The 13315-nt window shown below is 53.1% G+C and overlaps 3 protein-coding genes; 2 read left to right on the top strand and 1 right to left on the bottom strand.

The window, feature by feature from the left end:
* The first annotated feature begins 657 nt into the window (after positions 1-657).
* On the top strand, positions 658-1035 carry CHC_T00000737001 (hypothetical protein). The gene has a single exon (XM_005710676.1). The coding sequence runs from the start codon at positions 658-660 to the stop codon at positions 1033-1035; it is 378 nt and encodes a 125-aa protein (XP_005710733.1).
* Positions 1036-1982: 947 nt separating this feature from the next.
* Positions 1983-4873, top strand: CHC_T00008637001 (ATP-dependent zinc protease). XM_005710675.1 is given in 2 exon segments: positions 1983-4112; positions 4113-4873. 1 exon segment carries the CDS (start codon positions 1983-1985, stop codon positions 4110-4112), a length of 2130 nt encoding a protein of 709 aa, XP_005710732.1. The 3' UTR covers positions 4113-4873.
* Positions 4874-6626: 1753 nt separating this feature from the next.
* CHC_T00000736001 (hypothetical protein) lies at positions 6627-6893 on the bottom strand. The gene has a single exon (XM_005710674.1). The coding sequence runs from the start codon at positions 6891-6893 to the stop codon at positions 6627-6629; it is 267 nt and encodes an 88-aa protein (XP_005710731.1).
* Between the last annotated feature and the right edge of the window lie 6422 nt (positions 6894-13315).

Here is a 13315-nt window from a genome sequence, read left to right as displayed (position 1 = left end):
GGGACGACGTGCAAACATACCTTTTCAATGAGGACGCAGCTGCGTTCTGGGACGAATACCTTGATGAAAGCGGGGAGGAAATTGTGCACGTGGCACACCTTCTCCGTGTACACCCCATGAATACCGCGCGCATTGTCGTAGTACCGCTCGCGCTTGACGACTTCGACGGCCTTCTTTCCCTTTGTACGCTTGTTTTCCTCCTCTGTCGCGCGCGAGATCATGTACAGCATGCCCACGCGGTACTCTTCCAGCGTCGCCGGGAACGGGATTCGGTACTCCTTGATCAGCATTGCGGGCGCGGCTGTGGGCGGAGGTGGGGGGGACAACCGCGGCTTCGGGCGCGCTTGGCGAGCGCTGCGGGCGGACGGGGTGGCGCAGCGGGGAGCAGGTGGGACTACGCATGCAGTGACGGCGAGGCGGAGGCGAGGCGGACTACGCATGCAGTGACGGCGAGGCGGAGGCGCACAATCCCCAAGGCGAAGGCGGATAGAGAAATGCAGGCACGCCCATTGGGCCGTGGCGAGCGCGGCGTGCATTCCGTCCAATCAGCGAAGCGCTTGCGCCGTGCGATGCTCGAGTGCGGAGAGACCAATGCGATTACGGTAGCGGTGCCCTGCATGGCGCGCCTGGCAAGGGGGGGGGGGGCGGGGGGAGGGCATGGTTGGGATGGCGGCGAGTGAGTTTATTGGGGCGCGGGCACGCGCGGCAGCGAAGTTAGGGCGGGCGTCGTCATACGGGGGCGTAGGCCGCGGGCGCGGGGCGGAGCTTTGCGCGCACAGCGGCGCCAACGAAGACGGCGGCGGAGAGCACGGACAGCAGGGTGAAGATGGAGGCGGTGCGGAAGCAGGCGGAGGCGGCCTCGTCAAAGTCGCCGTGGAAGCCCAGGAACGGGTTGTGCGCGCGCAAGGCAAGGCCGAACGCAAGCATGGTGACGGCGCCCTGCGAGGGGTTAGCGGCGGCGAGCGGGCGGGGACGAACGGAGGGACGGAGGGCGTACGTACCGCGGCGGTCGTTGCGAAGCAGCACAGGGATTGAGACATGGTGCGGGAGGGAGGGCGCGGTGCGGGAGGGAGGGCGGGCAGGGTGAGGGTCGGGGGAGAGGGTGGGGGTGGCAATAGGCGCGTGTTGCGGGAGAGGGTAACGTGCATGATGACACGGCGGGAGTAGGGCTGACAGTCACTAACGAGAGCATTACAGTGGCACTTGGCAGACGGCGACTGGCAGACGTTGAAGACTTTGGTTTGGCGTGATACGGTCGGGACACCGGCCGTTTCATCCCTCCACACATCCTCCACCAGCATCGTCTGAATCTTAGCTGAGGCCTCTTTTCAACATGTTTTTGCTGGTCATATGCTTGCTCGTGCTGTACGAAGAGCTACATAGATACCGGCCTCACCCGACCTGACTTCCGCATTGCGCCATGTCGCATCCCAGTGACAGCGCCCTGTCTTTTCCAGTCACGTTTTGTTTTTATAAACCTTCAGTCTTTGCTCCATTGATATTTTCGAAACCAATAGCCCAGTATAAAAACCCATCCAGCAGCTTAAACCTTCAGTGTTTCATTAAATCTTTCTTATGCAACATCTTGTTGATGAGCACATATACATGCTGTACGTTAATGAAAGGGTGTCTAAATTGCTAACCTAAATAATCCAATTAACTTCTATGCTTTTCGTGAATCTAAAGCATTTTCTGCAGACAATCCTGACTTGGCGACATAACATTGTATATGCTGACAGTACTTTACAGTTGCCGTGTTTCGTGTGCCAGCGTGCGGGCATGCTTCGAGTCCGAGGGTTCGAGTGGAGGGGCCATCGTCATCACTTTGCGCTTTGCGCACTCTCCTACATCAAGTCTTCGACATCCGACCGCCATCGCCCGCACCACGCGCCTTCGCAGCCGCCGGCACCAGATTGCCGCACGGCACTTTCGCGTCATCGACATCCGCGAGCGACCGGGCGTGCGACGCGGGCGGGCCCGCCATGTCAGCGTGCACGGTCTTTGCGCGCGGCAAGCAGCTGGCGCGCGCGATGCAGCGCGCGCCGGCGCGCCGCTGGTCGTTCCTGCCGAACGCGGACGAGCGCCGCTTGTGGCGTCTGGCCGAGGAGGCCAACGCGCGCGGGCACGACCCCGAGATACAGGCCGCATACCTGCGCGCGCTGGGGCGGGTCCGCCCGGCAGAGGTCGTCGCCAGGGTAGAGGCGGGGAAATACGCCACGGGGGAGAACGTTGCGAAGGAGTACGTCAAGGCGCTCGTCGCGACGGGGGCGCTAGACCGCGTCAAGTTGCCGCAACTGCTTGATACGATGGGGAAGGCCGCTAAGGGGGGGGAGGGCGTTACACGGTTTGGGGGAGGGGGGCACGCGGGCGGGGGGAGTGGTGGCGGCACAGGGGGAGGCTTTTGGGGGGCTGCCGCGTCGCCGCTGCAGGGGGCCGGGGGGGCCGCGGCGGTGGGGGGTGCCGCGGCTCTTAAGAGTGCCAGCGGTGGCGGCGTGGCTGATCCCATTCATGTCGCGCTTGCGGAGCCGTCGACGCAGTCGCAGATCTGGCGCGCTGTGCGTGTGCTGGGGACCACGTTTCTGGTCCTCGGTTTTCTCGGCGTGATTATTGAGGAGAGGGGGATGGCGAGGGGGATGGGTATCAGCACCGAAATGTTGCCGGAGCCGGAGCTTGCGGATCCCACCACGTTTGACGACGTCAAGGGCTGCGACGAAGCCAAGGCGGAGCTGGAGGAGATCGTCCAGTTCTTGAGGAACCCCGCGAGCTTCACACGGCTCGGCGGCAAGCTGCCGAAAGGCGTCTTGCTGATGGGGCCCCCTGGTACCGGAAAGACCCTGCTGGCGAGGGCCATTGCTGGAGAGGCACAGCGCCCGTTCTTCTATGCGTCGGGCAGCGAGTTTGAGGAGATGTTTGTCGGCGTGGGCGCCAAGAGAGTCAGAGAGCTGTTTGCTGCCGCCAAACAGAGCGCTCCATGTATCATTTTTATCGATGAGATTGATGCCATCGGGGGGAAGCGCAATCCCAAGGACCAGCGCTTTCTCACTATGACTCTGAATCAGTTTCTGGTCGAGTTGGATGGCTTTCAGTCCAGTGAGGGCATCATCGTCATCGGCGCGACCAACTTTCCAGAGAGCTTGGACAAGGCCCTTGTGCGCCCGGGAAGGTTTGACAGGCATGTTGTCGTGCCCAACCCAGACATTCGGGGAAGGACCCAGATTTTGCAATGTCATACCAAGAGGATTCCGCTCGATGATGACGTCAATTTGGAGCTAATTGCGAGAGGCACGCCTGGTTTCTCGGGCGCCGAACTGGCCAATCTTGTCAACATGGCAGCCTTGAAGGCTGCGATCGAAGACTTTGTGGCCGTCCACATGAGCCATCTTGAGTACGCCAAGGATAAGATCCTCATGGGTGCAGAGAGGAAGTCGGCCGTGCTCAGCGATGAGACCAGGGAAACTACTGCGTATCATGAGGGTGGCCACGCTCTTTGTTGTCTGTACACAAAGGAGGCCTTCCCCGTGCATAAAGCGACTATCATGCCGAGAGGGCAGGCTCTCGGCATGGTTTCCCAACTCCCGTCAAAGGATATGACGTCGATGTCAAAAGCGCAAATGCTGGCCAAGCTAGATGTATGCATGGGCGGTCGAGCGGCGGAAGAATTGATCTACGGGAGAGATTACGTCACGTCGGGGGCGTCGTCTGATTTCCAGCAGGCGACGGATCTTGCAGAAGCTATGGTCACGCAATATGGAATGTCTGAAAAACTCGGGCAAGTCATCTACGACAAGCAGACCGAATCCACAGAAACGCGTGCACTCATCGAGACCGAAGTACGCGCGCTGCTAGACGGATCGTATGAGCGTGCCATGCGGGTGTTGAAAATGCATGAAGCTGAACTGCACCGTCTTGCCAAGGCACTCCTCGTTCACGAAAGTCTAACTGGTGAGCAAGTGCGGCTCGCTGTCAAGGGTGAACTTCCCCCTCCGGTGCTTACCGAAAACGTCCAGGGTAAAGCAGTCCAGGGGAATGCAGCCGCAGGCAAGACCCCCCCTACGGATGAGAAGGGGTCGGTTCTTGGTGCACCAAACGTCACGAGAGATGCGGACTCGTAGATTTGATGATGGGCGCGAAGCTCTTTGTACAAAAGTCTTGCCGAGAAGACACCGGCCTGGGGGGATATGTCGACTTGTCGGGAGATGCAGATGTTAAAGACGAAATGAGGATGCGAGGTTTCACCACTCTTGTTTTTTGCGAGAGGTTATGTACTCACAATGCAGCTCGAAAATCGTGACTGCGACACGCTAACGGCCGCGCGCACCCATATTGCTCAGCCTGTTGCTTTCTGCAAAATGCCTTGGCTCTTCGAATCGCAGTGCCCCTTCGTATGCAGCAGTGCTCATTTTGCAAGATATCTACTGGATCTTCTGCTATCCGTGCACTGTGGTTGCACGGATAGGCCCTATTTTTAGTACGACGACTGAGTATGCGAACCAAGATGACACGCGAAATGGGTACAGAGGAATCATATTGTGAGTACGGTAGTTTTCAATCTACGCTGAAGAGCGTGGATCGATGCGGTCGGTAGTCATCGTCCCGGGCGGGGGTCGAGTTTGATGGGGGGGATACCATGGAATTGAATTACCACGCTCACATGTGAGCGATTTTTATTGTAGTGTGAATTGATGACGCTCAAGATGAACGGTTCTTGTGTACCCGTTGACCGCAAGTCCCAAACTGTTTGGGTTGTAAATACGTATTCAGCTCGATTGACACGTCTCACATGATTAGGTCATGCTTCAGAGCATCACTCGTATATGTCGCTATTTCTATTAGTAAAGTGCGTCAACAAACGGTACGCAACAGCAGATTGGATGATTTCGATGAGTTGTTTTTATTTCAAGCGACGTAGGGTTGATATACTCAACAACAGAATCTATCGCACCTTGTAGCCGCAAGCGGGCTATTTATCTCTTTGTCATGAAAATTGTAGCATGTGATGTTTGCGAATCGTGGCAAGGGACGGGCCGCGGTTCTTTTCTTTACCACATGCTCTTTCCATATCCTTATTTCAAACCCGCTGAAGATGCCCCTGGTCGGGAGCGCGCGCTTCAAGTTCTCCTCTTCGAACTCAGAGCTGTATTCGCTTGAAGGGCATGAGACGACATAAACGACGATTGCTGCCCTCTCGAATGGCTTGCTTTTCAAAGAAGCCATAGAAGAGCAAGCAACACGATTTTCACTGCGGCGACACCATGTGCTCATAGCTGGATGGAGATCTAATTTCTCCAGCCCCCCTCAAAAATTTATGTCAACAGGGCATACACCGACGGTGAACAGTTGACGTCAAACGTACCATCGCACTTCCTCTTCCCGTGTACCCTACTCCACACTCGTCCCCCATTCCACTCCCACTCGCACTCCTGCGCCATGCACCGCCTCCGCCCGCTGCACCGTGCGCTGCACCGTACACTATCGCAGGCCCCTCACCGTCAAAGCCCGCGGTGGCCCCCTACCCCTCCCTGGAACCAGCGTCAAACGCATCAACCACGCACCGCTGCCACGCCACCCCCTCCCCCCGGCACGCCCGCCCAGCGTCTGCAACTATCCTACCACGACCTGGAACGCGCGCTAGAGCGTCGCGGGCTCAACACCGTGCGCGTGCTGCTACTGTCCTCGCTCGCCGCGGCGGCAGGTTTCGGCCTGGCGTGGCCGCGTATCAAGCGGTGGGGCGCCGTCGAGGGCGCCGAGGTCGCCGCCGCCTCACTAGAGACGGAGCGTCTTCAACAGCGCGCTCTCGGAATGGTTCGCGAGGTGCTCACGGACGAGCGCACGGGGCGGCAGGTCGAGCGCGTTATCAAGGAGGCAGCGGTAGGGGTGTTGCGCGATAACGAGTTTAAGGCCAGCGCCGTGGAATGGTGTGCGGCCGTGCTGGCGGAGGCGCTTAGGTGGGAGGAGGTCCGAGACGAGGGGGAGAGGTATTTGGGAGCTGTGGTAGAGGGGGGGAGGGAGCGTGTCGAAGAAGTGCTCGCGGAGGTGGTTGCTAACGTGGCCAGAGATGAAAACGTGCAGGATAAGGTTGCAAAGGTATGTTTGGGAAGGAGTTTTGCCAGTGGAAGGGGATGCGTGGTAGTTAACTAACTGTCACGTTTTTTCTTTTTTGCTTTGAGCTGTGCAGGGATTGTGGTCGAGTCTTAGGGCGAGCGTTATTGGAAGGCGCAGACCGCAAGTGGAAGCAGGGGAGGCCGATGGAGCAATGCAGGATGGAGTAGGGAAGGGCCCTTTATCCGAGAAAGAAGGAGTTATCGCGCCTTCGACTGTGGATGATGCGATGGGGAGTGTAGCGGGTGATGGCAGTGATCGTGATCTGGGATGACGCCCGCATGGGATGAAGGGTGATGCCCGAGAAACTGTTTGTGGAAGGGTGAGGCTTAGTCAGTTGAGAAAGCCGTTGCAAATGGTGAGACGTCTTCCTCGTTTGCGGACCGCGCTTGTCGAAGGGAAGGTGCGACTGGAGTTGATAGTGTCATACGTGCGTCTTGAGCGCAAGGTGAACGCGTGATGCTTGGTTCTTCGTTTTCAATTTCCGCCTCTGCTTGAAGATTCTACAACCGAGCACGGGACTCATCCTACGTGGCATCTATGCCGGTCATTGCAACGGTGCAGGAACATGACCCTCTCGTTTTTCTTACTTTGACAAGTGCAAGGACCAAGGCGTTGCATGTGAATGCTCGAAACGGTGGGGGGGGGGGGGGGGGGGGGGGGGGGGCGGAGCTCTTCCTGATGTCTGCTGTTTTTGATCTGCGGAATAGCTCTCGTGCCGCAACGAGCGTGTGAGTCAGCGCTACATGTACGGCATAGGATTGGGAGCTTTGATATTTTGATGAGTAAATCATACTAACAGATTTGTTCATCAGTACCTCGTTTCGTTGAGGCGTGCTATGCTGGTGTAGTTTTGAACGTTCCCATCTGAAGGGGGATGCTACCGTGGGTGATGCTGCAGAGGAGAAGTAAGAGACTCTTGCAGCACTCGTGTCCTTCGCGAGAGCTCGCAAGACCGCATCCATCGCATGTTCGCTTGACGGAGGATGAACCCAAGCCCAATGGTCTCATGATCAGGTAGCCATTAAACATGAGACTTAGCACCGACGAAGTGCAGTTGTGCAACGTCGCAGCTCTTCACATATGTTCTTATTAGGCATTGCGAGACAACTGTCTCAGAATAGTGCAAACTATCCTGCACGGGTGGCATATGCGCAAAATGGACGCTCGGCATATTAGAATAGCCTGCTCCGTCCGGATTGTGCAACCACAGGAGCTGTACCTTTGCAAAATCGCTAAGAATACGTTTTCCTGTGTCACATCCCATTGGACGATTCGTGGACTTGTGTTCTGCAATGTAGTTTCAGTGTTTCTTCGTATGAATGTTACCCAGGTGAAGTAATACGGTAGGGAGGTGAAGCACCATCGCGGGGCTGTAGAACCATATTTACAAACCAGATTTGTATTGGGTGTGGGGGTGTGTAGAAAAAATTACATCTGGGCGGTGGGCCTCTAAGTGGTGAGAAGAAGGACAAACATCCCCCCCTACAAAGAAACGAGGCGAGCTATCAGACCAAGAAGCTTCGGCTGAAGTGCCTCCCTGTGATGACAAGACCTAAGTAGCCCCATAGAACATGTACTGTAGATGAGAGCCGGTTTTCTCGCTCTGATCATTCAGGCGAAGCTTCGTTCGTTGGGACCCATCTCCTATTCATTTAGAAACTTTACACATAAACAGAAGAATCTTATCTGCCATCTCGACTTCAATACTACCATGGTACTAAGGAAACGACGCTGTCATCCCGACAAATTTGACAAACATTATATTTTGTCAGCTTCCAGTCCATCTTCATTCATGGGACGTTATTTGTGCAGTATGGGTACATAGAATCATGCAGTCTAGTGTGTGGACTATATCAGTCTACCCTCAAGGTAGCTCTTCTGTACATACGCACTACGCACTGTCAACTGATAGATTCGAGGGCTGGACGATCGCCAATTGCGTGCGATACCCACAAAGAAGATTTATCAAAGGTTGGTTTATGGCGCAATACGGATAGACTTCATATGAAATCTTTGTTTCTGCATAATAGAATATCAAACGAGTCGTCATATTTGATGTGTGACACTGTACTACGCTGGCTCAGCAACTCGCCTTTCTTCTTGTCATTTCATATGACCGACTACAAGAGTTTACAAATTCTCTCAAGTGTCAGAACAGCAATTTTCAAGACGGTTGTTCTCGTTCTCCTGTCACTCTCGACACTAGCAACAATTCTTGCACGTGATTCCTAATTTACACATTTTTTTGTCGATATCTTCGAGACTTGGTATTTTGCCGTTCTCGCCAAACCGCAACCTTTAATTTCAGCGGCGCATGTTTTCCGAAGCTTCATGAAGCCTAATCTCAGGCCACCCTCGAAAGAAACAGCAAGGCTGTCAAAAACAATATATAGTATCAAAGCAGCTGAATTTAGAACATGCGTTTTCAACATCCTATGTTAAAAACGGTACAATTAGACCTCTCATGCATATTGTCGATTGAATATCTACTAGGTATGCAGGTCCAGTGTGCACTTTTGCGAGACAAGGGCTTGGTCGTAGCTCGGTATGATGGTTTTGACCTACGCACGTACGAGCTACAGTGCAAGGGTATTGTACGAGAGGAAACCTGCAGTATGGATGTATGCCCTGTGCGGCATCTCGCTCTTCACAGATATGGTGTATTTATTTTCTCCAAGATGAACTCTTTCGAACGAGTGTGCACTGCACAGCGTACTTGTTCTTGCACATGGCCACGGCCTATTTCAGTCCTGTGCTGCAGAAATACGGGAGGGAAAGCACTAGATAAAGTATTGAAAAAGTGTAGTTCATTAGAAATGCCCCCTCAAGTGAGGAGTTTCTTTAAAAATGTTGGTTTCGAAGAGTCAAGCCAGGTAGCGGCTCCTCTCTAGTCTAATTGAAATTGACCAGAATCCCGAGATCTTCCCACTCCTAATAGCCCATCCTCGTATGGCAACACATACGGAAGTCTAGCCTGTGCATTAAAAAAAAAGTGCGGTTGAGCGGCGGCATTTCTACTCTATGGACAAGATCTTTGTCGTTACAGATGCCATCTATTTTCAGCACATGACGAAGCACGGCTTCAGGGTGTTAGAAGAGCGTTCAAGGCGGTCGCGAATAGAGATTGCTGCGACCAGAGAGCTCACCGCTTACAAGATTTGTGTAAGAGAATTGGTGGGGCTTTCCGGTCAAGAGCCCACTACAGAAGGCGTGATAGCGCAAAATTGGCCAACTCCCTTGGTGGAAGACATAACATTACTACGGGATGTGGTTCTGAGGGCTCGGCTGCACGGGAGAGAAGCGTACAGTAGACGTCCACGAAAGCTACTCCTTGGAGAACTAGGTTTTTAGGCGTCATTCGAAAACATGGACTTCATCCATGCTCTGCTGTGTTGATTGTGCGGGATTCAGGGTTAAAAAAGTGAATTCAAAAACTCGTCCAGCACAGGGAATGCACGAGCCCTACCCAATCATTAATTTTAAGGACCGCAAGAGGATGGCAACAAAGAGGGTGGGCTACACCTGTACGGTAGATGTATTTAGAAGCTACCTGTACATGTCACGTGCACCACCTCAGAAGCCCATCTCGCCATACAGCTGGCCCCGCTCCCATGATGGGAGCGGGGCCAGTTGTATGGCGAGAGGTATGACGGATGAGAGCGTTTTGAAGGGATTCGGGGCCGGAATCAAGTGGTACAGTATGAGCGCGAGATGGATGCTTGTCTGGGCCTTGAATGTGTACACACTTTGCAATTGGGTGTTGGATAGAGGGCATGAAAATAGGTACAGTACAGACTCTGTACTACAGAGTGCAGTTTGGTCATGATAATTAGATTTTCTCGAGACGGTCTCTCCTACCCTTCCTGGTATTTGTAAACTTGGTGAGAGTCTCAGGGTTTTCATCAACGCTTTGTGTCATGCACGGGGTGCGCAATGAATAATCTATGGAAATATTTGACCGGCACGAAACACGTAAAAGGTGCCAAACACGGCAGAAAGCTGGCAGGGTCCGGGTCATTCGTAGTTTGCACCCATACGTCCGTCCAACAACTGCCTTCAACCTTCCCATCTGTCTGTCTCGTTTGTGAATCATTATGTCCGCCGTCCAATGACAGCGTGCGAACTCGATTCCCACTGTCCCCACTTTTTCCTTCCCCCTGCCTTCAAATGCATATCCGCAGGGGTCAAGAGTACTGCCTTTTTGCGGCCGTTATGTACCCGCCAGACAGTATCTTTTGTAGACTATGCGAGGTATCCGCAGAATCGTCTGCTTCTTGGCAAGGCCAACACCCAAAACGACTTTTGTACGAACACGTCTCCCAATATCTACTGCTTCGACCTACAGCCTGCATCCGCTGCTTCGACGGAGCGGATAATATTTTTGGCAAGCGATCCAGGTCAGCGACGCCGCGTGACGATTGTGTGTACTGTACAGTAGGACGGCACTATTGAGGAGGTACTTCGCCTCGCATTTGTACCGGGTTACCCACTAAATAAATATATTTCCCCTTCTCTTCACCTGCCGCCGACCAAATAGCTCTACCATACAATACAGGGTGAGGGGAGCAAGTGGACGGCGCAGATGGTGGGAGAGACAATGGGCAACTGCGCGACCAGACAGGGAATATGTCCCGCCTTGTCCAAGAAAAGATGCTTTGCTTTCATGTAAGCTACCACGTGCAGAATTTGAGAATGTGAGAATGTGAGAAATACCTTCTACCTCTACGGGCGTACTACTGTAGGTTCCAACATCTTCAGAAACCTAGCCTTTTTGCTCCGGCGACGTTTTTGTGCTGGTGGAAATGAAGAAACGAAGGGCGATATCCACGAGCCCAGATGTCCTTTGCTCTTCAGACCCTTCTATCAATTGTCTTTTTCGATCAAGAAAGGTGTCGTCGAGCACTGTAGCCGGCAAATTCATGGGCACTCACCTCGCCGAGGCCTACTGAAAGCCGAGTCTACGGATTACACTATATCCGCTGCAAAGGGGTTCGTACCTCCTTTTTTTTTTTTTTTTGCATTTCTCTTCCTATGGATCTGCTGTACAGTACAGGGCACCATGTCATGCCAGGCCCCCGGATTTGATACGGCGCATGGGCATTCTGTTCTGTACTGCGCTCATGGAAGTGGGTGTGTTTCTTAGCCTTAGCCTGAGTTTCGCAAAAAGTGCTTCATCATCCGTTGGAGGGCCCTTCAGTTACTGTAGGAAGGTACTTGGGGCTTTTGATATTCATGTTAAGGCCCTGTATTCATCCGACCTGTTCTCTCGCCAAGTCTAGGAAGCTCCGGCTTTTTGTACTTGTGTGCGCCCGGGTTCTCTAGCTCTGTAAAGGCCTTGATTATATAAGTCGACTGCATCTACAGCGCGCTACCGGTTCGACATGGTACAGTACGTAAGGACGAAAGGCAATGTATAGAATATAGATTGGGGCATATTCGTTTTGCTTCAACCACGAAAAAGCAAAGTGATGGATGCAACACAACCTAAAAGGATAGAGCGATATATCACTTGGGAGTTTTTTGTTTGGGATGCGCACGTCCCCCAGCGCTTGGCCCGAATGGTTGCAAAAACGCGCATGAGCTCGCCGCATACGTCGGCAATTGTGATGCTTGACGGCGGGGAATCAGTCCGCTTCCTGGATGTGTACAATGTTTTGCTTCTGTTTTTAACAGCAGAGCGGAACACGTTTGGCCAATCTGACGCACAAACGAAAGCACGAATATATAATTTCTGTCAACTGATGCGGTATTTTGCGCGCCACACATTCGTTGTCGTCGGTGGTGGCGGCGCCGTTGACAACCCATCACGGGTGGTACTTGCGCAAAAAAAGTAGACCGCCGCGAAAGGAAGCAGCAGGCACATTTTGTACCCTTTGCAAGGGCGGTTTCCTAGTGATGAGAGGCGCAATCATTTAGCAAAGCGCTTCCGTGCGTGCGTTTGTATATTCCGCTCTATGTGTTGCGCGGTGATTTCTGTGGCGAGAACAACGGACACGACAGAAAATATTTGTGACGAGATAACGCCACGCCATCGTCACAGGGAAGGACAGCGCACGTGTACGAGGAGGAAAGATGTGTGTGTGGGGGGGGGGGGGGGGACAAAAAGCGTGAAGAAGTGCGTCATACTGTATTGCTCAAGAGAGAGCGAGAGAGAGTTTTTTGGATATGCGAGAGAGAGACAGAGACAGAAACAGAGAGAGCGAGAGGGAGTTTTAAAAGCTCGGCAATGGTACAGAAGACCAATTCAAATGTGTGACATGTCTGGTTGAAACTGGGAGAAGAATCATGACGGGGGTCGGTTGAATGGCCTGCGATTAAACGGCGGCAATAATTGCAAGCAGACAGCTGGTCGACGTTGAAGACTTTGCATCGACAGCATATCGTGTGTGTACAAAGGTGCAGGGGCGATATAGGGCGGGAATGTGCTGCTCACAGGTCGTGCGACAATAGCACGATGTCCTAGGACAATAGCACGATGTCCTAGGACAATAGCACGATGTCCTAGGGCGACAAGTGCATCCAGACTCGTGATGGGTGTTTTGCCGGTTTTGCCGGTATGTGAATTGGATTTGATGATGAGTGATATTCTGTGGGGTATGAGGGCGTTGCTGAAGGACGATGGATTCTCGGATTCCGTTAAAGAAGCAGGCGTGTTGGTTCTTTTTATTTGCGGACGGGGGAAAAAGGGGTGTCCGAAACTATTTTTATTGAGACACACACTTTTACTGTACCAAATATATATATATATACAGTATAATATGTTTTACTGTACATATACAGGTCTGCAGGAAGATATGCTTGATTATGTCTCGGTGTCCTTGCTCCATCTTGGGGATTACAGCATATTGATTTTTGATTTTTGATTTTCGGCATTTTGATTTTCGGCATTTTGATTTTTCGATTTTTTGATTTCTGATTCAGTGGGGAAAGCGGTGCAGTGGTGAAAGATGGTTTAACTTTACAAAGTGTGGTGGGCAGGGCATGTTGGTTGTGGACACGCAAAAGGGTAGAGGAACAGTTTCTGTTTCCAGGCATCGCGCCGGCGCATGTGACTGGTAGACGGAAGAAGCGTGGGAATAAGGGTTGGAGGGTGGGAGAGTTACAGAAAGCGGAAGAGGCGAGGAAATTTGAAGGCGGGGGCTTGGCTGTGGACATGAGCTCCATTGTGAACGGATGAGAGACGTGGGTGTCGAGTATTTGGTAATGACATGGG

Source organism: Chondrus crispus, genomic scaffold (assembly GCF_000350225.1).
Source record: "Chondrus crispus Stackhouse genomic scaffold, scaffold_608, whole genome shotgun sequence".
NCBI lineage: Eukaryota > Rhodophyta > Florideophyceae > Gigartinales > Gigartinaceae > Chondrus > Chondrus crispus.
Note: the sequence above shows the minus strand (reverse complement) of the source record. Positions and strands in the feature narration are given on the sequence as shown.

Excerpts from the sequence above, each read along its gene's own strand:
- CHC_T00000736001 (XM_005710674.1), bottom strand. The coding sequence starts at position 6,893 with ATGATTTACTCATCAAAATATCAAAGCTCCCAATCCTATGCCGTACAT.
- CHC_T00000737001 (XM_005710676.1), top strand. The coding sequence starts at position 658 with ATGGTTGGGATGGCGGCGAGTGAGTTTATTGGGGCGCGGGCACGCGCG.
- CHC_T00008637001 (XM_005710675.1), top strand. The coding sequence starts at position 1,983 with ATGTCAGCGTGCACGGTCTTTGCGCGCGGCAAGCAGCTGGCGCGCGCG.